Genomic DNA, 22,607 nt, shown 5'->3' on the forward strand with positions numbered 1-22,607 from the left:
AACGAAGCATTTGATAATAATTGGTGCTTGGGTATATCAGTTGAAAGAGGCATGCAGATGGGAAATTTGTAACCGTTTGCGTACGAGAGATTAGAGGAATCTCAAACTCGGTGGTTTATGCGCCACTCTCGCAGTTAACGAGAGACCACCAGTCGTGTTAGCTTGCCCGACTATGCTACTAAAGCATGAAATCGTTCCTCAGGGTATTCGCTCGAACGGTCCACTTTAGCTACACCAAAATATCAGAACCAACTATCTTATGTTCACCGTGTTACCTTCGCCATCGACTAAATTCGCAATTTAAATTTCACACTCTTCCACAACCTGAAAACCGTCGAATCGAGAACAAAATTTCGGAAAACCAAAGTGGAGAAAACGAAACGGAAATAAGAGTGAGTTCCTTAAAGGATTCTGTTCATAACGTAACGGAAACTCAAAAAACGTAAATTTAAACTTGTATTTTCATACCACTTTAGCTAATTCAAAACGTTCGGATCGGACAATAGTTTATACGAGGGCGGGCAAAATGTCAACATGGCCATGAAAACTTAACGAACATACCTGCGCAGGTTTTTTGTGGCGGGAACGATGACGACGAATTAGCGATGGTCGCCCCCGCACGGATGTGGATCCACTGCACTGACTCAAAGTCGACGAAACGTGGTCGACTACGGCGGCTCGTGTGCGTATGGCCGAATTAAAGGTGCGGAGTGTGGTCCGGCTGGACGGAAGACTTCCGATTTGGTCGACGAGAGTAGAACCCTCCGCAACAGACAACGTACCCTGGAAGGACCTCACGTACTAAGATTCCGTACCGATCCCCCACGATGGAATGAACTGCTACTTCGGATTGCTGGCTCTCGGACAACTTCGCAAACGTGATAACGGAAACCACCAACTCCGTTTGACTACCGGGACGGCGGGCCTTAGCGCGGCACACGAGCACAAAACACCAGCAAAATCCAGCCCGTACAAAACGCTCGTTGGACGAGCGCTGCTGTCCAACGCGAACGCAAATTAATTAAATGTTCAAAAACTAAAATATCCAAAAATTACCTTTGTACTCAAATCTTTCCGAAACACCAGAACAGAATTCACTTTAGAAGTGTTTTAGTAACACCGAAAATTTAAATCTATATGGACAAATTAAAATTACTTTGTTACAACTCACTCTCCTTTAACTTAAAATTCAAAAATTACCTTGAACTTATTTTAATTCAAACACCATCACTTGAAATCACTTGAGGAAACTTTTAGCGAACTTCTGTTCTCCAGCCGATTCTTTTGCGAAGTGGACGAGTGTGAAATGGTTTCAAACCACGAAACCTCGGTCTATTGTACCGATTTGGCGGTTTAATTCGGAACATGTCCGCGCCCATGCGAAGGCGGTAAAGTTCTTTGGTATGGCGGCTATATACTTCGATACCTTTTGTGTATGTTCACCCGCCACCATGCGGTGACTGGCTGAACTTCATGTTCATACCACACCTAAACAATTATATAAAGCTCAAGTTGTGTGGCGGCTTTTCGAAATGTTTCATGCTGGAATTATTTCAGCACACGTTAAAATGAAACTAACTAGGTTTTGATGACAGATTACCTAAAATTCTGAAATACGTTACATCACTCCACTCAAATTTATGAAAATTTGATCAATGGAAAAATTGATCAAATTTTCATAACCCTACAGATACATTTCTAAAAAGATTGAGATCTAAAAAATCAATAAGCAAATTACGCTTTTGTTGATCTAACAAACCTAACCGAGCTACCCATTTATGCAAGCTGAATCTATGTATCTATTTATTGGAATTTATCCAACCTATCGATAGATTTCTACTAAAAACGGTGTAACGGAACGTAAAACTAGTTATTTGTAGAATTTTCAGCATCAGAATTTCATCTGACAATTAGTAATTTTCCACCAAAAACTTTAAAATTTGCCTTAAATCAACATTATCAACATTATTATTGACTCTCTAATTGATTTATTAGCTCTTCAATGTAAATGAACAAATTTAAAATCAAACCACAGCGACTTGTTATCTACTGCATCAAACCCTATTTTGAAATATTTCATAGAAAACTTGCGCTATAATTTATAGCATCGACCAAAAAAACTTGCATAAACGGCAACCCTGCCAGAATCTGACAGAACCGTGAAAGCTTTCGTCAATTGTCAAACGAAGAAAACATTGTACAATGAGCCTGTGTTTCCACATAGCTCTCGAAATAATTGGACAAATCTGGTAAGTTCAGGTAATGCACCTGCCAAAAACGTACACTAATCACTATTTTCTTTCTTTCTAGATACATTTCATCTGGGATTCGCGGCTGAGCCCCCAATTGTGATAGTGGGGAGTCGAACCCTTCGCCACCACCCGGAGCAACATCTTTGACCATTTGATGACAGGAGAGTACCAACAAATTATATTTTTTTTTATTTCTTTTTTTCTAATATATTTGCCTTTTTTGTAGGAACTGCCATTGAATCCGAAAAATTGTTATATTATGTTTTTTTTCTAATTTTCTCTTTTTTTTTCTAGGAACGGTGACTTTATTTTAAAAAAAATGTACGCCCTTTTCCCGTTGGATGCGTAAAAATAATGATTTATTTTAACATACTAACATATATTTAAGTAGCTCTAGTTTGTATACGATAGAATTTATGCTTGTTCACTAACCCAGTAGGAGATTAACTCTGTTTGCTAGGAAGTACATTTAGAGCAATGTTTTTTGTAATGCTTTTCCCATCTTGCTTTTTTTTGGTACTGTGTCAGAGTAGTCTACTTTGTTATTCGCTTCACTCAATATCATCCTCAATGAGATTTTTTGGCATGAGCTAGCGATCTTGTTTTCCCCGAAGGTATTTTTATGTTATTTTACTTTTTTAACTTGGTCACTCCGAAGAGGTTTCATAGCTTGACTCATTTCTTCTCGACTAAAATTTCTTAAGAAATGAGGCATGGAAAATACCTATTGGTTTTCCTACAAGACTTTCTAGCTCATAGCTGTCGCCTACAACAGTTTTCACTTTAGCCTCCATGTATTTTGGGGCCAATTTGGCGCAAAAATCTTTCCCCTTATCGGACAGAAAGGTACTTTTCTTCAAAACCTTTTCCCCGACTTGGTAGGTTGGTGCTTTTGCATTCGACCGTAAGTTGTAATATTTTGCCTGTTTCTGGTAGGCTTCTTTTAAGTTTTTTCTAACTTGGGCATAGAGTTTGTCTCTTTCTTCGTCGGAAATAGTGTGCCTTTGTGTAGAATCTTGTGTGCTTTTTATCGTTACATATTCTCGTCCATCCGATATCATATTTCGTCCGAATGTTAAAAAGTACGGCGAGTATTTTGTGGAACCATGGACTGAATTCCTTATAGCATTAGCAATATTTTGAATATTTTCTGCCCATGTTTTGTGGTTTTCTTTGATAGTCGCCCTAATTGCTGCGGTTATAACTCTATTCACCCTTTCAGAGTTATTCACCTGAGGGTGATAGGCTGGTGTTAACCAGTGGGTGATTCCATAGTGCATTAACAGGTCGCCAAACACTTTTGAAGTAAATTGGCTACCGTTGTCCGTTAGAACAATTTCTGGTACTCCGAACAACAAAAATATGGATTGTTCTAGGAATTGCACCAAAGAACTGGCAGTTGCTTGCCTAAAAGGTTGTGCTAATACAAATTTTGTTAACACGTCTGTCACCACTAGTAGACAAGTGTTTCTCCCTTTTCCCGATGCTGGGAATGGCCCTAAATAATCAAGTGTTATAAATTGCCAAGGATGGTCACAGTGTTTCTTCTGCGAACCCATAGGTGGAGTTGCATTGATGTTAGTACTTTTTGAAGTTTTGCATGCCAAACAGGACTTGCAAAAACTCTTTGCATCGAAGGCCATTTTAGGCCAAAAGAATCTTTCTTTCAGTTTTGCAAGCGTTTTCTCATAACCCAAGTGTGCAGGTTCGTGGTTTGCTTTAATCAATTCCAATCGTTCGTCAACCGGTGGATAATATTTCCAAAAGAAGCGTTTGTCTTGAACTTTTTCGGCGTCCTGGACGTATTTGAAAATTTTTGATCCTATTATTTTAAAATCTATATATTTGTCAGTGCCTTGCCTTATTTTCTCGCGTAATTCAGCGTAATCTTTATCAGTTATCTGGATTGTCTCAATTCTAGATAAACAGTCAGCAAGAATATTATCTTTGCCTTTCCTGTACTGAATGGAAAAGTCATACGACTGGAGTTTCAAGGCCCAACGAAGTAATCGCGAGTTTCCGTTAGCCGCCGTTATCGAGAACAACCACGTTATGCTTTTGGCATCGGTAATAACCGTGAAGGTAGTACCTTCTATGTAGTGTCTAAAATTTTCAATCGCAAGAAGAACTGCTAGACATTCTTTCTCAGTCGCCGCGTACTTGCGCTGTGTTCTCGATAGCTTTTTGCTAAAATACCCTATTATTCGTTTACCTTCTGGAAACTCTTGTAGCAGTGCAGCACCAACTGCAAGTTGAGACGCATCAGTCTCAATTATAAATGGCTGATCGTATCGTGGATTTGCGAGTACCGGAGAAGACGTTAGCACCGATTTCAATTCGCTCAGTGCATTCTCCGCTTCTTCGGTCCATTTGAACCTTTTAGATTTTTTTAACAGGTCTGTTATTGGGGCTGTCACGTGACTGTAATTCTTAATGAATTTTTGGTAAAATCCCATTAATCCCATTAAACGTCTAACATCACGAATTGTTTTTGGACGAGAATAGTTTAGAATCGGTTCCAGTTTGCCACTGTCAATGGCCAGGCCATTTTCAGTAAGTAAATAACCCAAATACCGAACCTGTTTTCTACAAAACCGGCTTTTTTCAACCGAAATGGTTAATCCAGCTTTTTGCAACCGAATTGCTACTTCTTTTAGAAGACGAAAGTGTTCCACCAAAGTTTCAGTGGCTACCACTATGTCATCTAGATAGATAAATACCTAGGGTTCCAAATCAAAGCCAATAGCTTTATTCATAAGCCTGCTCATGGTAAATGGAGCATTTTTAAGTCCAAATGGGACTACCTTAAACCGATACAATCCTTTGGAGTTCGGAAAGCTGTGAAGTTCCTGGAGCTTTCCTTCAGAGGAACTTGGAAATAGGCATCTTTAAGGTCGATGATGCTAAAATATTTAGCTTTTTGCAATCTGTGAAAGATTTCATTCATGTTACGCATTGGATAAGCGTCTTTTTTAGTAACGGAGTTTATTCGACGCGAATCCAAACATACCCTAATTTTGCCATTTGGTTTCTTGACGGGAACCAAAGGACTGGCAAATTCGCTCGTACATTCCTCAATGACATCTAACTGCTCATATCGCTCCAACTCCTGCTCAATTTTCTCCCACATTCCCGGCGAATACCGATACATAGGCAAGTCCCGCATTCTACCTCCCTCGATCACCTCAATTTCGTGTTCGATCAGCGTCGTTCTCCCTAATTTCGATTCACTGGTCAACGGGAAACACTTGATAGTGTCCAATAGTTGTTTTCTCTCTTCTGCCGTAAGGTCATGTTCCGTTTCAATGGAATCAATGATTTCCTCAGGATTGCTTGGGAGTTCTAATGACGGAACATCGAGAGAATCATCCTCTTCGGGTTCAGCTCGATGCCATAACTTTTCCTCTTGTTCTGTTAGCTCTAACGAGCATATTTCGAGACGAATCTCTTCTTCCGTGAAGGTTTGCTCTGAACAGTGTTCAGTCGCGAGTAAATTTAGCAATGGTTGCCCTTCTATGCCTACCATATCCAGGTCTGTTACTCCTTCATTTCCTGTCATGACTGGACGGATTTGGAATGCGTTCCAGAAATCCATCCCTAGAATTAGGGGCTTTGAAAGTTGTGGTACTATAATAGTAGGTATAACTTTGGTTACGCCTGCAAATAAATATGGGATATTTGCATAACCAAGACACTTATGTTCTGTATCATCAGCTGTGTTTATGGTCACGTTAGCCTTAAATAACTTTAAGCCGTGCGTTTCCAACAGCTTCGTTGAATTCAACACGCTTATGCTAGCACCCGAGTCTAACAAGGCTATAAATTCGGTTCCCAGAACTGAGACACGAACTTTTGGACAGACATTTGGATTGACTTTAATCATCATTGCTTCTTTCACGTTTGGAACCGTTTTAGGTAGCGAGGTGCATTGGTTCCTTGTTGAACACCCCGCAGTTAGTTTAAACGTTGCCGTTGACTAAATTGCGGTGATGGTGCTGGGTGATTACGTTCACACGTTCTCGTAGTCCTCCCAAGATTGCCACAAGCGTAGCAGAACACTTTTTTTGGCTCTGTACACATACGCCAAATATGCCCCGGTTTTTGACAATTCCAACATGCTCCTGCTATATTTTCAGGGTGTTGTACTGTCTTAGAAGGGCCTTTATTACGTAACTCATTATTTTCCCTCCGCTTACGTTGAACCACGTTTACCATAACTTCCTCTGGTGATGAATACTCATCGTCAGAACAGTTTTGTGCATCCACCGCATGAACCTCGTTCCTGGAGCCGTAGGTTGAACGATACAAATTCAGGTCGTTGGCATCTATTCGATGATTTAGGTCCAACAACTGGTCTAAATGGCGCACCCTAATTGTGGCTAATTTTGACCTATAATGGGGCCGCATATTTTCCCACACAATTTCAAAGATTGTTCGCGAAGAATGAGGCTTTTTCAAACATTGATTGAGCTTTTCAATTTCGGTCACAAATGCTACGAAAGTCTCTCCCTTCTGTTTCAATTCTCTCAGTTGACTACGAATGCCGCGATCGCGATTGGGGTTGCCGAACCTGAAACGAATTTCGCTTTCAAATCTTCTCCACGATGTACAAAGATGTTCGCGCGTAAACCACCAATCATTGGCTTCACCCTTTAGCTTATAGTGGATTCTATCTAACAGTTCCTCCTCACTTACCCTTTCGTGTCTAGCTAACTTTCTAACACGATTTAAAAAATCCTCTACTTGCATCGACCGATTATCTCCAGAGAAACATATGTCCCAATTCTCTACTTTCGAACGTCCATTTCGATGCCATTCGCGCCGCGCGTTTCTGTAGCTGTCCGACGACGAAGCTCTATGCCTGCTACGGTAATATCTTCGCTCTTCATTCCGCTCTCTACCTCTACTCGACGCTGGTGCCCTGTCCTGGTCACGATAGTTTCTTCGATCTATTTCCCGATCACTACTTTCACCCGACGACGAAGATCTGTGCCTGTTGCGGTAGTGTCTTCGTTCTCCTTTTATCTTACTTCGACGCACGTTTTCCGAAGACCTGTAACTAGATCCGGATTCTTCCCCTTCACTTTTATAATCGGACCCCCGTGTCCGTTCCTGATTATGTCTGACCCGAAACCTCTCTTCTGGCGACGAAAAATCTACTGCTGAACGCATTTTATTGCATCCGAAACGTTCCCTGCTATCTCCTTTATTCCCACGGGACCTACGATCAAGCCCTTGCGATTTATTTACCCCAAATCGTTCTGGCTTACTACCTTTGATTCTATGCCCTGTCTCGAGTTTCGAAAATTTTTCTTGCATATCGGATGTTTCCGATTGTTCCCCTGAATTTCGTTTTGGAATCGCTCCTTTCCTATCAACGACTTTCTTTGTCGATTGGTCACTTTTTCGCTCCGTATCAGTACCGATTTCACGCCAATTCAACGATTTTGCACCGCGCTGCTCCTGATCTGTTTCTTCTACTGAATACTCTGAATCGTATGTTACCATCTGGTCACACGCGCGTATAATCCCTTCCACATTCTTGCAATAGTCTTCTTTCAACCTAATCTGCTCTTCATTTGTTGCTTCAGCTGACGCTACTCGTATGAGATAGTGCCGAAGTCGCGAAATATCCGCTTGATCAAATTGTTTTCTTAATCTTCTTTTAACCAGTACAACTTTCTCTTCAACTTCAGTAATCTCTTCCTCAATCGTTATACTCGAATTGTACCTTCTTGGCTCCTTTCTCTCCTCTTTATAAACTCTTCGCAACTCTCTTTTCTTATCATCTGCTTTTGCCTTTTCATCAACCGATAACTGACGCAAAGCGATTTCGAAATCTAATTCATCATCTTCCAAATGATCTGGATTTGGTAAAATGTACCACCTAACCATTTTGCCGATTAAAAATTCAAAACCCAACCCAAAATATCAAACCCAAAACCAAAAAAAAACTTTACAGCTAAACTATATATCTAAGAAAAGTAAAAAATATATACAAATTCAATGTTGGATAATTTCAACTTAAGCAAATTCAGTTCAAATAAGTCTATATACAAAGAAAGAAAATATAAGCGAAAAAAAAATTTGATTGTGAAACAAATCTCCAACCGCAGTAAGAAAGATAATTCACACTAATTTTGGTTTCCTATCAACCAAAATTTGCGCTAAAAATTTCCAAACAGCAAAATCTAAAAACTTTTTGCGTTGGGCGCCAATGTAACCGTTTGCGTACGAGAGATTAGAGGAATCTCAAACTCGGTGGTTTATGCGCCACTCTCGCAGTTAACGAGAGACCACCAGTCGTGTTAGCTTGCCCGACTATGCTACTAAAGCATGAAATCGTTCCTCAGGGTATTCGCTCGAACGGTCCACTTTAGCTACACCAAAATATCAGAACCAACTATCTTATGTTCACCGTGTTACCTTCGCCATCGACTAAATTCGCAATTTAAATTTCACACTCTTCCACAACCTGAAAACCGTCGAATCGAGAACAAAATTTCGGAAAACCAAAGTGGAGAAAACGAAACGGAAATAAGAGTGAGTTCCTTAAAGGATTCTGTTCATAACGTAACGGAAACTCAAAAAACGTAAATTTAAACTTGTATTTTCATACCACTTTAGCTAATTCAAAACGTTCGGATCGGACAATAGTTTATACGAGGGCGGGCAAAATGTCAACATGGCCATGAAAACTTAACGAACATACCTGCGCAGGTTTTTTGTGGCGGGAACGATGACGACGAATTAGCGATGGTCGCCCCCGCACGGATGTGGATCCACTGCACTGACTCAAAGTCGACGAAACGTGGTCGACTACGGCGGCTCGTGTGCGTATGGCCGAATTAAAGGTGCGGAGTGTGGTCCGGCTGGACGGAAGACTTCCGATTTGGTCGACGAGAGTAGAACCCTCCGCAACAGACAACGTACCCTGGAAGGACCTCACGTACTAAGATTCCGTACCGATCCCCCACGATGGAATGAACTGCTACTTCGGATTGCTGGCTCTCGGACAACTTCGCAAACGTGATAACGGAAACCACCAACTCCGTTTGACTACCGGGACGGCGGGCCTTAGCGCGGCACACGAGGACAAAACACCAGCAAAATCCAGCCCGTACAAAACGCTCGTTGGACGAGCGCTGCTGTCCAACGCGAACGCAAATTAATTAAATGTTCAAAAACTAAAATATCCAAAAATTACCTTTGTACTCAAATCTTTCCGAAACACCAGAACAGAATTCACTTTAGAAGTGTTTTAGTAACACCGAAAATTTAAATCTATATGGACAAATTAAAATTACTTTGTTACAACTCACTCTCCTTTAACTTAAAATTCAAAAATTACCTTGAACTTATTTTAATTCAAACACCATCACTTGAAATCACTTGAGGAAACTTTTAGCGAACTTCTATTCTCCAGCCGATTCTTTTGCGAAGTGGACGAGTGTGAAATGGTTTCAAACCACGAAACCTCGGTCTATTGTACCGATTTGGCGGTTTAATTCGGAACATGTCCGCGCCCATGCGAAGGCGGTAAAGTTCTTTGGTATGGCGGCTATATACTTCGATACCTTTTGTGTATGTTCACCCGCCACCATGCGGTGACTGGCTAAACTTAATGTTCATACCACACCTAAACAATTATATAAAGCTCAAGTTGTGTGGCGGCTTTTCGAAATGTTTCATGCTGGAATTATTTCAGCACACGTTAAAATGAAACTAACTAGGTTTTGATGACAGATTACCTAAAATTCTAAAATACGTTACAAATTTTGCAGTAGTATACCATTCTTCTAGTTCAAGCGATCGACGGTTTTTAGAAATTTTAGAAAACTGGTGGGAGAATTTCGTTGACTTAAGTAAACTTAATGTAATTTCGGGCGATTTCAATATTGATTGGCTCAATGATCAAAATTCGAATCAGTTGAAGGCAGTTGGCAGAGTTTTTCAATTTCAAGCAAACGGTTAGTGAGTTTACAAGAATTTCCAGACACAGTAGGACATTGATAGATCACGTGTATTCCAATTTTGATGGGGTTCATTCGTATGTCGAGGCCGATTGTAAAATTTCAGACCATGAGACAATTTCAATTTTACTGGAGAATGAACCTAACGGTGAAGAGGATAAAGTTAAAATCAAGTGCTGGAAAAGATATTCGAAACAAGCTATGTCTCAACTGGTTTCGAGAAGCATGGATTTTACGGAATTGAATGGAAATTTGGATAACAAGGCAGCTGTTCTAACTAACGTGTTAAAAGAGTGTACAAATAGTTTAGTTTCTCAAAAGTTTGTTAATTCAAATAACTCGAACTGGTAACTGGTACTTTTTAGATATTTTGCGCCTTAAACGTAAAAGGGATTAAAAGTACAAGAAATTTCGTAGAACTAATAGTGAACGTCTTTGGAATGGGTACACACACGCGAAATATTTATTCACGGGCCTTGAAGAAGACCAAATGTGAATATATTCAAAGGAAGATCGATCAACATCAAAACAACAGCAAAGAGTTATGGAAAATTCTAAAAAATTTAATTAAACCTAAACGTAGTTCCTCACAGTCCATAACTTTTAACGGGATAGAAGAACAATCTGAACAAATAATAGCTGAAAAATTGAACAGTTATTTCGTTAACAGTGTCCAACTGATCAATCAAAGTATGAAGCTGGTCAGTGAACCTGTGGAAATAACACAGACGATTAATATTAACTGTAGATTTGATGGATTTCACCCAATCACTTTTGAACAATTGAAAGATATTCGTTTTTCTTTGGGAATATCGGCTGGTATCGATAATGTCAATGCAAAAGTGATACAGGATTGCTTTCATGTCATTGGACACGATCTGCTGGACCTTGTAAATAAATCGCTACAAACTGGGCACGTGCCGACAGTTTGGAAGGAATCACTTGTGATTCCTATTCCCAAAGTTACTGGGACGGATAAAGCCGAAGAGTACCACCCCATTAACATGTTGCACACATTAGAGAAAATTTTAGAACTTGTTGTTAAGGGCCAACTGATGAGTTATTTGAATAATATTAATTTGCTAATTCCGGAGCAATCGGGATACCGAGAGGGACACTCTTGCGAAACTGCTTTGAATCTAGTGTTAGCAAAATGGAAAGAGAAAATCGAGGTTAAAGAGACTATTTGTGCTGTATTTTTGGATCTGAAACGCGCTTTTGAGACAATTTCGAGACCTTTACTTTTGAAAACTTTAGAGCGATTTGGTATCGGAGAGATAGCACATACTATTTACTATTTATGTGATAGAACTCAGAAAACTAGTTGTCGTAACTCTGCATTCTCGCCGAATTTTTGCGAGCCCCGGACACAGACGAGACTAATCGCTGGGCCGTTGCACAACCACAAAGAACACTCGTGTGCTCCGAGACCTTTTGCCCGGTTCGATGGCTACCACTCGCCGACAGTCCGCTCGTTTCTATTTACCGCCAAGGGCTCCGAGTCCAATCGCTCGGCTCGCTGGTTCCAGTCCGCTGTTGGTCGCTTTGCTGCTGCTGCTGTTTCCTTCCGATGCGCTGGTTGCAAAAGTCGTCAATAGAATGGGCTATTCTTCTGTGATTCGCTCCTTTTATAGGTACGCGATAAACACATTTAACGAGCGTACGGGCGCTGATTCGCCCGTAACACAGAGAGCGGACATGGTATTTTCTCTCACCCTTAGAGAGTTTCTTTTTCCTATATGAGATAGTTGGGACTATTAGAGACTTTCAAAGTCTCTCGAGCTACACTTGTAAAGAGGGATCGATGTGACAACTTAATAAATAATTGTGTAAGCTGAAACATATTTTATTCAAGCTATTTATTAATCAGCATTATTCCCTACATTTCTTACTGCGTCTACTCTAATGTATAACGTTATAAACAAATTTGTCATTGAATCTAGATGGTTTTTGCAAAATATTTCTAGGACGTAAGTTCTTCCTCGTAGTTGGCTCGTCTGCTACCGTGGATTTTCCGGACACGTCCGACTGTCCGCTTCCCTGCGCTGGAGATGGCAATAGTGAAAATCCTTCATGACAATCTTCCTCTGCGTCATCTGAATTTTCCGGTGATGCGGGTGATGGCTGTTGCTGTATGGTTAACTTATCGAAGAAAGGCACTCGTTTTACCTCTTGAACATTCCTAAAATACTGGATCCCATTTTTGGTCATCACTGTTATCTTCGGTCCGTCAATTGCAATGACACGGAATCTCTCTGCCGGGAACGTAGGATCTGTTTTATTTGTTTTCTGCTGTGCCAACAGAACCCAGTCTCCCATTGCAATATCTGTGTCTCTTGCGTGTCGGGTTTTGTCAGCATATTGTTTACTTTTTAACTTTGTCTCAGCGTCTTTCTCACGCACATCGGTCCGATCCAATTGTTTGCAAGACCATAAAGATGGGAAGGTTCCACGGTATTTCCACCCGACCAATAATTCGAAAGGGGTGGCATTTAATCGAGAATGTGGTACTAATGTGTTATGGTGATGCACATATTTTTGGATTCCTCCAACTGGTTTTGTCGATCTTGGAAGCTGCAACCGCTTTTATAATGCCTTGGTTCTGGCGTTCTACTGAACCGTTAGACTGAGGGCTAAGCGGAATTGACTTCCGAATGCGTACACCTCTTTCTTCCCATGACATGATGAAGCGAGATCCCTGGAACGGAGGGCCGTTGTCGCTTTGCATTATCCTTGGAAGCCCCCAGAGCTGGAAGATACTGCACAAAGCTGCGTTCGTACTTTCAGCATCCATAGAACGCATCTCGACGACTGATAGGTAACGCGAACATGTGTCTACAACGACCAGGAATTCCCCAGATCCGCAACCGGGTAGAGATAAGAAATCAATTTGAATTATCTCCCACGGTGCCTCTGGCAGCTCACGAGATGATAATGGTACTGGTGGATTTTTCTTTGATAATCTAATGCAGGTTTCGCAATTCTTGACATAATTCTCAACAGCACTCGACATACCGGGCCACCAGAAGAATTCCCGCATTATTCTCTTCATCGCCATTTCCCCCACATGGCCTTCGTGAGCTGATTGCATCGCCGGTGCTCGTAGAGATTGTGGAAGTAGCACTTTGTTATCTTTAAATAAAAGGTTACCCAGAAACCGTAACTCCTTTCTATGAGGTTCGAATTTAACCAGACTTCTGCCCCAATAATCGCTCTCGATAGCACTTTTGACTGATTGCAGCTCATCGTCGTTTTCGGAACAAGATTCAATATGGTGCCATGTAAGCTGCATGCCTCCGGCGTCCAGTGAATACAAGAAATGGTTTTCATTGTCACTTTCAAATGGGACTGCTTCCTGTGAATCGTGTACTAATCTGGATAGAGCGTCTGCTACATTGAGATTACCTGGTATTCTTTCGATGCGAAAATCAAATTGCTGTAAGCGCAAAGCCCACGACTCTGCTCTGGAAACTGCGCGTCTTCCCAGTCTGTACTTTCCATTGAAGATGAACTCTTTAGCTTCTGAATCAGTGCGTACGATAAAAGATTTACTTAAAAGGTAGGTAGCGAATCGCTCAACTCCCCATACTACGCCTAATGCCTCCCTATGTGTTTGAGGATATCGCTGCTCTGTAGATGTTAGTGATTTGGACGCGCACGTAATTACCCTCGGTACAGACTGGCTGTTAAATTGTACTAGGATAGCCCCTAGTCCTATTGGTGAAGCATCCACGAAGACTTCTGTTCTATCTCGCGCGCTGTAGTAACCCAATCTCTGGATTGTATATGTAGATGTGTTGCGGAGTGCTTCGAATTCGTTGTCCTCGTTGGTAGTCCAGTAAAAACCATCACTATTAGCCAAACGGCGTAAATATTCTGTTTTATCGGCTCGATTGATCAAGAACCGGTTGATGAATGTTACTAATCCTAAAAAACTTTTAACTTCCTGGCATGATGTTGGCTTTCTAAAGTTTCGTATTGCGTTTATCTTTTCGTCTTCCACTTCCCATCCATTTGCCGTTAGCTTAAAGCCAACGAAGGTGACTGATTGTTTTTTGTAGTGACATTTAGCGTCATTCAATTTTACATTGTGGTTTTTCAAACGAGCCAAAACTTGTCTCAAATTCTCGTCATGTTCCTCCTCTGTACTACCAAATACTAAAACATCGTCGAGGTAGTTTACAACACCATGGCATCCTTCCAAAACTTTTTGTTCGAGAGCCTCTTGGAATAAATCCGGCGCATTGCATAAGCCAAATGGCAATCTCACACATCTAAAGGTCCCGAATTCGGTGAAAAAGTTTGTAAGGTGTCGTGATTCTTCCGCGAGCTCAATATGAAAAAAAGCGTTAGAAAGGTCTATAGTCGAAAACCACCGGGCTTCGTTAAGTTCTGCAACGATACTTTCTAGAGTTGGCATAACAAACGGTGTTCTGAATATATAACGATTAGGTCCTCGTAAATCGATTACTAATCGTATATTATCTTTGCCTTTCGGAACTACTAGCATCGAGGAACAGAATGATGTATCCATATTTTCATTTACGGGCTCTATTATATCAGCTCGGACTAATTCCAACAGCCTTTGATGTACCTTAGTTTTCAGAGCTATCGGTACATTTGTGAAAATATTCCTACAAGGAGGCGCAGACTTGTTGTAGTGAATAGTAACGGGAGGAATATTAAATTTGGGGAATGCTTCACCCGTGCTTATTGCACTGATTCCAACTACTTGTTTGTTGTATTCGGTATCGGTAGATAAAATACACGCAGGAACTTTGAAGCCCAATAAAAGCACACAATACCGGGTGGCTGTCGACCTTCCAAGCTAGGAGTAACGCTCGTTTACTATGTAAAACTTTTCTAGGAGTACTGGTCTGTCATCCGATATATAAAGAGGAGCTTCAAATCTGCCTAGTACTTTGATTTCATCAGAGGAAGCATATGGCTTTAGTGAGCGATCAGATTGCTCATGGAAATTGTGAATTTCCATACGGTATTTTCCGATCGCTTTCAACTTCATAAAATATTGCTCAGAGAATGTATTAACTTGGGCCCCCGAGTCGATAAGGAATTCGCAAGGCATGCCAGCAACTGTTGCTGAAATCATACCCTCGTCTCCAACGGATAATACGGCGGCCAATTCAAAGATGTCGGATAAAATAACCTGTGCAAAGTAAAATAAGGAAATATTGCTTCAATTCACTTATATTTGACGCAAAACTAAAACATTTGGCATTTCTCAAATAACAAAATTCACGTTGTTGTTTAAATTTCACTACATGGTATAAGCTTATATCTTCCTTATCAACTTAGTCACTTACTTCTTCTTTATCAGCTTTCTCCAGTGTTGGTGCCTCGATTGCAGCCATTCTCTTTGGTTGTTGCTCTGCTTCTTTGATATCTGTATCGGAAAATCTTTTACGTGAAGATGACGATGTTGGGAACCGCCGAGAACATGCTCTAGCAATGTGCCCCAACTGACCACAATTTCGGCAAATTTTATTGGCTGCTTCACAATCCACTGGTAAGTGGTATACACTATTGCATCTCCAGCACCTATCCTCACGAGATGCAGCGAAGTTCCTATCACGGGATGAAGCGAAATTCTTGCCGCGAGATGAAGCGAAGTTTCTGCCAAATTCACGACGACTACTGTTTTGGCTCCACGGAATTCTCGATGACCGTCCCGAACCAACAGTAGATTGATTGCTGTTCCCTACAGGGAAACCGCGCTGAAATCCGGAGCTGCGAGGAAAATCGGCTCGTACTGGTGCAAGCGTTGCGCTGGATTCCGAATTCATCCGTTTCTTCATAAAGAATTCTCATTCAAGCGAATTGCTTCCAGCTCACGAATTTTATCCACCAAGTCCGTGAACGAGGCATTTCGGCTAAGCATCTTGAGAGCTAATGCACGAACATCCTTGCTCAAAGCATGTTCAGCGATGGTGCTTACTATCTGTTCAAGTTCCTTCCCTTCTTGAAAGTCGCATAGTCTAGCGGTCGCTCCCACTCGGGTGATGTAAGAAAGATCTGACTCATTCACTTTTTGGTCCATTACGGCAAGTTTTCGCCTTTGCAATAGGATATCAGAACCGGACCCGAAGTAAGATTTTAGCCGATGTAAAGCGTTTGAAAAGGGAAACTCTTTCGCATCTGGCGCATGTTCATCGGACTTAGTGATCTTAAAAATTTCGAGGAGCTGTTGACCAGCTTTTACTTTAAAAATGGTAAACATAGTCGGTTCGTTTTGGATCCCAAGCAATTTCATCGAATCGACCAGAAGATCTCGCCACATTTCAAAAGAATGACGCTCAATACCTTCACCTTCTGTTGCCGATTTACATTCCGGTATATTCAATGATGAAATTGAAAGTTGATTTACACTCGATAATAGTTTAGATTCCTCTTTGGTTGGGTTAGGTCCGATTTCCTGATTATCACTTGATCGAGTTCCTCTACCCACATCATTTTCAAAGCATTCATTTGTCGTAATCGAAACGATCTCTGCATTCGAATTACGTAACTTTTCATTTTCCTCCCGGAGCTGCTTGATCTCATCAAGCAACGTAGTTATACGAGCTTTTTCAACTTTCAATTTATTGTTAAGCTCACGTTTGGTTACTTTTGGCCGAGATATATAAATAACATCCGGCGACACACTGCAAGGAAAGAACGAAACAAAAATTCAAAGTCAGCATACTTTTTGCTTCTCATTTAAGAGCCAACTCTGTCTATCTCTCTGACGTATTTCAATTTCACTAATTTTAAAGCAACAAGCGAGTATACTTTTGTTACCTAATTGCATTGTCTCTCGAATAACAGTAGAATACTCATTGACTACACCTTTAAAATTTCCTGAGGAGTCCTACCACTCCTTCCGAAAAATCATCAAATTTATATAGCATTCTCTTGTCAAGACCTATCGCTTGATCGGAAACAAGTAACTATTATTTTTTTCGGCATTGTCAACCCATTTCACTTCATTTTCATATACAGCTCTTGCACTTGAAAATATTACTTGCTGGGGAGGCCTTTCGCTCCTTTCGATGAGAAATATCGGTTTCAATTTCTTTAATTCCCTTGCCAAAACCTATCGTTTGACTCGGAGCACGAATTTAGCCCTTAATACTTCTTCAAAAACTATCATCTCTGGTCAAGACCTATCGCTTGATCGGAAACAAGTAACTAATATTTTTCGGCATTGTCAACCCATTTCACTACAGCTCTTGCACTCGAAAATATTAATTGCTGGGGGAGGCCTTTCGCTCCCTTCGATGAGAAATATCGGTTTCAATTTCTTTAATTCTCTTGCCAAAACCTATCGTTTGACTCGGAGCACGATTAAAAGAAAAAAAAAATAGCATACCTTCGCCGAGCGCTGCTATCCTCCACTGCGCCATTGTCGTAACTCTGCATTCTCGCCGAATTTTTGCGAGCCCCGGACACAGACGAGACTAATCGCTGGGCCGTTGCACAACCACAAAGAACACTCGTGTGCTCCGAGACCTTTCGCCCGGTTCGATGGCTACCACTCGCCGACAGTCCGCTCGTTTCTATTTACCGCCAAGGGCTCCGAGTCCAATCGCTCGGCTCGCTGGTTCCAGTCCGCTGTTGGTCGCTTTGCTGCTGCTGCTGTTTCCTTCCGATGCGCTGGTTGCAAAAGTCGTCAATAGAATGGGCTATTCTTCTGTGATTCGCTCCTTTTATAGGTACGCGATAAACACATTTAACGAGCGTACGGGCGCTGATTCGCCCGTAACACAGAGAGCGGACATGGTATTTTCTCTCACCCTTAGAGAGTTTCTTTTTTCTATATGAGATAGTTGGGACTATTAGAGACTTTCAAAGTCTCTCGAGCTACACTTGTAAAGAGGGATCGATGTGACATAACTTAATAAATAATTGTGTAAGCTGAAACATATTTTATTCAAGCTATTTATTAATCAGCATACACTAGTTTTAACGATTTTGTATCTAGTGCTCTCGACAATCCTCTTGGAGTGCCGCAAGGTAGTGTCTTAGGTCCTATTTTATTTATTATGTATATAAATGACATTAGGCGAATTTTACGATCTTGTGACTTAAATTTGTTTGCTGACGACACTGTTCTGTTCATTGCAGCTAAGGATATAGATGAAGCCGTGGCGCATTTGAACGAAGATTTGCATTCCCTTGCTCGTTGGTTTAAATTTAAACAATTAAAGTAAAATGTTGCTAAAACTAAATATATGATTATCTCTTCGGCTAATACTAGGCCTGACGTTAACGTTGAAATAAATGGTGAGACTATTGATCGCGTTAGTGAATTAAAATGTCATTGATGATAAGTTAACCTTTAAGTCTCACATCGACAATGTCATCAAAAAGATTGCTAAAATTTATGGTATATTGTGTCGTCTGAAAAATGATTTAACAATTAGTAGTAAAATTTTATTATATAAATCTATTGTTTCACCACATATTGACTTCTGCCCGTCCATTTTGTTTCTTGCCAATCAAACACAAATATTGAGGTTACAGCGATTGCAAAATAGAATCATGCGATTAATTTTAAAATGTAACAGATACACTTCCTCTAGTTTCATGCTAAGCGCATTACAATGGCTCTCTGTGAAGCAAAGAATTTATTACTTAACAATGGTGTTCATTTTTAAAATTATTAATGGAATGCTGCCTCGATATTTGTGTGATCGAATTGAAAGAAGAAGTGATGTGCATAGGTACGACACTAGAAACGCGTCTGATGCAAGAACAACTAACTTTTTATTTAGCAGATCACAGAACTCCTTGTTGTACAAAGGAATAAGTTTTTTCAATTCGATGCCTAGACATATTAAACGTGCAGCAACATTAGCGGAGTTCAAAACACTATGTATTTCACACGTAAAATCTGCTTTGTAGACAGATTTTTTGAATTTTTATATTTTGGAGTTATTTGAATAACTATGTAATACTACGAAGATTGTATTTTTTTTCTCTTCTATTATTTGCATTTAGTCACACTAAGTTATTATATTTGCTATGATGATGATGGATTTTTGTTAATTGTTTATTATAGTTTTTAAAAATAATGAGATGTCTACAGAAGTCTGAGCCACGCGCGCGATAAGCAGATAGAGAGTAACTTGAAATCGAACACTAAATCAAAATTATCTTCTTTGTTTGGAAACACCTGGCCATGTTCCGGATCAGGTGAACTGGAAAAGGTGGCCACTTATCGACCTGAACCAAATCCAACCTTACGACATATCAAACTTCATGATTTTTCAGCACGGGTTCATTGGTGGCCATGTCAATACTATCTTCTAAGTTTGGAACCATTTGGTTATATTCCGAACCAGGTGCCCCGGAAAAGGTGGCCACTTAACAACCTGAACCAAACCCTACCTTGCGACGTATCAAACTTCATTATTTTTTAGCACGGGTTCATTTGTGATAATGTCAATACTCTCTTCTTTGTTTGGAAACACCTGGCCATGTTCCGGATCAGGTGCCCTTGAAACGGTGGCCACTTATCGACCTGAACCTAACCAGTTCGTGTTCACTTTGACAAAATTCACTCTTCAGCTCAGTAACGCCATCGAACGTGTTCTCATAGAACTAATCATCTACCCATTTTACACACTTATACTACTAAAGAGTATCGCAAAGCGCGCGCAAATGTGAGAGCTGTATTTTTTTTTCTTTTCGTCGCTCCAATGCACACGGCGCGTTTGTGAATATTGTTCTGTTCGCACCGACATGAGAGCGAAGAGAATGGTAGATAAAACTACACCATCAAAGAGAAAGGAGCACATCCTTCTGAAACGCATTAGCTAAGCGGTAAAGCATGACGGGTAGCAACTGGAAAAATTATACTGAAAGAGTCTGTTTGAAAATCTATAGTCCTTTAACCCTTAAAGGCGCAAACCAATTTTTTCAAATTTTCTGAAAATTGTCTCACTGCTTTAATACGTTACTATGATAATTTTGAGATGGTTTTCGCGATGTTGTTTTAAAACAACATTGCGCATTTAAGGGTTAATAAATATTACAGTAAGAAGTAACTGGTTAGCCTTTTTGGATTTAATTTCCTTTGTAAATGTTCACTACAATTGATATGCTCGCATATTTCATGAACGATACAAACAGTTCTCCAAACGAAAAGTACGAAGGATTTCATTGGTTTTCCTATTGATCATTTCATTCCATTTGCCATTCTGCTCACTCTCATTCTGGTGCGAAAAGAACCACATTTTCGAAAGCATCTGACATGCTCGCGCAATTGCACGCTGAAAGAAATTTGTACAAGTGCTTTCTGCTGTTCCAATGAGAACTCGAAAGATGGTGTTGGAATCACTAAAATGATGTTGACGAAAGTTTGTTCGTGTAATTTGACAGTGGGATATCTTGTACTTTATCATCTTTGGTGTATCTTAACAATACACTCTAAAAATAAACTGACGAAATTTAGTTAATTTCGGTCAAGTATGAAAAAAGTTGGGCAAGTTTGAAAGTATCGCTATAATATTCGACTCTCCCTTTAATTTTCATAATTTCGTGAAGTGGGTCAATTTTTGAATTTTAGACTCACACCTAGTCCCAGCCGCTTATAATCGAGTAAATCATTTTCAATGTTGAAATACAGAACATTTTTAGGGACGTCTGACGTCCCTAAAAGTGTTCCGTATTTGAATGTGGGACAAGTCGACTAAATCCGGGGCAATCTCGCCTTAATTGTAACGTCTAATCACAGCATTTTTGTGGCAAGCCATCTGAACCTATATGTCAGATTGTCAAGTTCACGAACTCTTATCGGTTTCATTCAGAATATTATTGTTTTTTAATATTATAAGAGTAATGTTAAAATCAATTTTAAGTATGCTACCTAGAGCACCATGGAAGATTTTTTTCTCAAATTGATTGCTCATTTCAGCAATTCCAGTACTAATATAACTAACATTCTTTATATTTATATCATCGTAGGTTCGACCAGATGACTCCACCTCGGATGACAGCTCTCAGGCCGTGCAGAGTACCGTTACTACAAAAATCTCCCAGGCCCAGATTTATCCTGACGCTATCGCTACCAATATAGGATTGCGTCGTCTACACTCATATCCAAGCGGGTCAGATACTGACACTAGTCCACCACAGCCAGTTCGCCCAATAGGAAAACCTCCAGTTCCCGAGCGAAATGCTGACCTTTTGTCCAAAGTGAATTGCAAAAGGGTTCCTCCTCCTCCGCCTCCTCGAACAAGCTCTCGCAGTCCGCTTGCCAGTCCTACCAGTCCAAATATGCCTCATCAGATCCAACAATTGTCGGAGGTTGAACAGCAGAGTGTGATTAATTCTGAAAGTTTGACAAAGGACTCCGGGATGGATTCAAGTAGCGAGTCTGTAAATTCTGACAATTCTCAACGTCAACAAGCTCTTGAAATGCGCCACCAAGAATTACTAAAGAAACAAAAGCAGTTGCAGGAACAGTACCAACGTTTACAACAAATGAGTAAAAACAATGTTCCCCTTGTCACACCTGGTGGAAATGAAGAAAAGAAAAATGGCCGAGATTCCAACTTCCTACCAAAAATAAAATCACGATTCAGTGGCTCAATGAATAATCTCGGGGACGAGAAATGCTCTGTAGCTATGACTGGTACATTAGCTGGTAATGGTAGTATGCGGAAAGATAAGAGCGGAGAATTTACAGCTGGAATCGGTGCCGGAAGTAACCTTACAAAAACAACCAATAAAGTATATGAAACAGATATTCTCTAACATCAGGCAAAAGGTTGGCGAGAGACTACGGTAGATTTTTTATGAAATAATTTAAGATCAAGCACTTTATACATTTAACAGTTTATGCTGAAGTTTTGTTGCGTTTTTTAGTTTTCGTCTGTATGTGCTGAATCATAATGTTATTGGTCGAGATGTTTTTAGATTGTATTACAATTCTAACTGAAGTTCTATTGATAAATAAATGTTCAATACATCATAAATGAATAGTACAGTTTCAATACTTTGCTCTAATGGTCAGAGGTGGGAAAATACCAGTTGAGTACCGGTACGGTAAACCAAATCTCCACACGTGTTTGTGTTTCCTTTACATTGTGTGCGGCCTTACCGCTGGTTGTGTTTCAACGAGACACGAAAACCAAACCGAGCTTCTTTTCCACAGCACCGCGCTTTGCACGAGTATGGGAAGGAAACACGAGAATAGCGAAGCCAAACTTCGGTTGTGTTACGGTTGTATATTCGGGTTGATGTTTATCGGCTATGCTAGTGCTGCTAGTATTTTTATTACGAATTCTAAACAAATTTCTTTTGGGTATAATATAAGGTATCTTTTCGGTAATTGAAAAAATGTCTTCAGACATCTTTCTGTTCAAACAAATTATGT

The 22,607-nt window shown here is 40.3% G+C and overlaps 1 protein-coding gene and 1 long non-coding RNA gene across 2 annotated transcripts; one reads left to right on the forward strand and one right to left on the reverse strand.

Annotated features, from left to right (window-relative positions):
- Positions 1-645: 645 nt before the first annotated feature.
- On the reverse strand, positions 646-1,337 carry LOC131690032 (uncharacterized). Its single transcript, XR_009305500.1, has 3 exons — positions 1,201-1,337; positions 1,057-1,133; positions 646-994 (listed from the first exon to the last, which is right to left on the reverse strand). It is a non-coding gene; the product is annotated as an uncharacterized LOC131690032 (long non-coding RNA).
- A 16,412-nt stretch (positions 1,338-17,749) lies between these two features.
- LOC131687672 (coiled-coil domain-containing protein AGAP005037-like) lies at positions 17,750-22,168 on the forward strand. The gene is made up of 2 exons (XM_058971770.1): positions 17,750-17,917; positions 21,194-22,168. The coding sequence occupies exons 1-2, from the start codon at positions 17,750-17,752 to the stop codon at positions 21,983-21,985; spliced, it is 960 nt and encodes a 319-aa protein (XP_058827753.1). The 3' UTR covers positions 21,986-22,168.
- Positions 22,169-22,607: the final 439 nt, after the last annotated feature.

Source organism: Topomyia yanbarensis, chromosome 3 (genome assembly GCF_030247195.1).
Source record: "Topomyia yanbarensis strain Yona2022 chromosome 3, ASM3024719v1, whole genome shotgun sequence".
Taxonomy (NCBI): domain Eukaryota; kingdom Metazoa; phylum Arthropoda; class Insecta; order Diptera; family Culicidae; genus Topomyia; species Topomyia yanbarensis.

Excerpts from the sequence above, each read along its gene's own strand:
- LOC131687672 (XM_058971770.1), top strand. The coding sequence starts at position 17,750 with ATGGCTACCACTCGCCGACAGTCCGCTCGTTTCTATTTACCGCCAAGG. Across the intron at positions 17,918-21,193 it reads ATAGAATGGGCTATTCTTCT|GTTCGACCAGATGACTCCAC; the intron begins GTGATTCGCTCC and ends ATATCATCGTAG.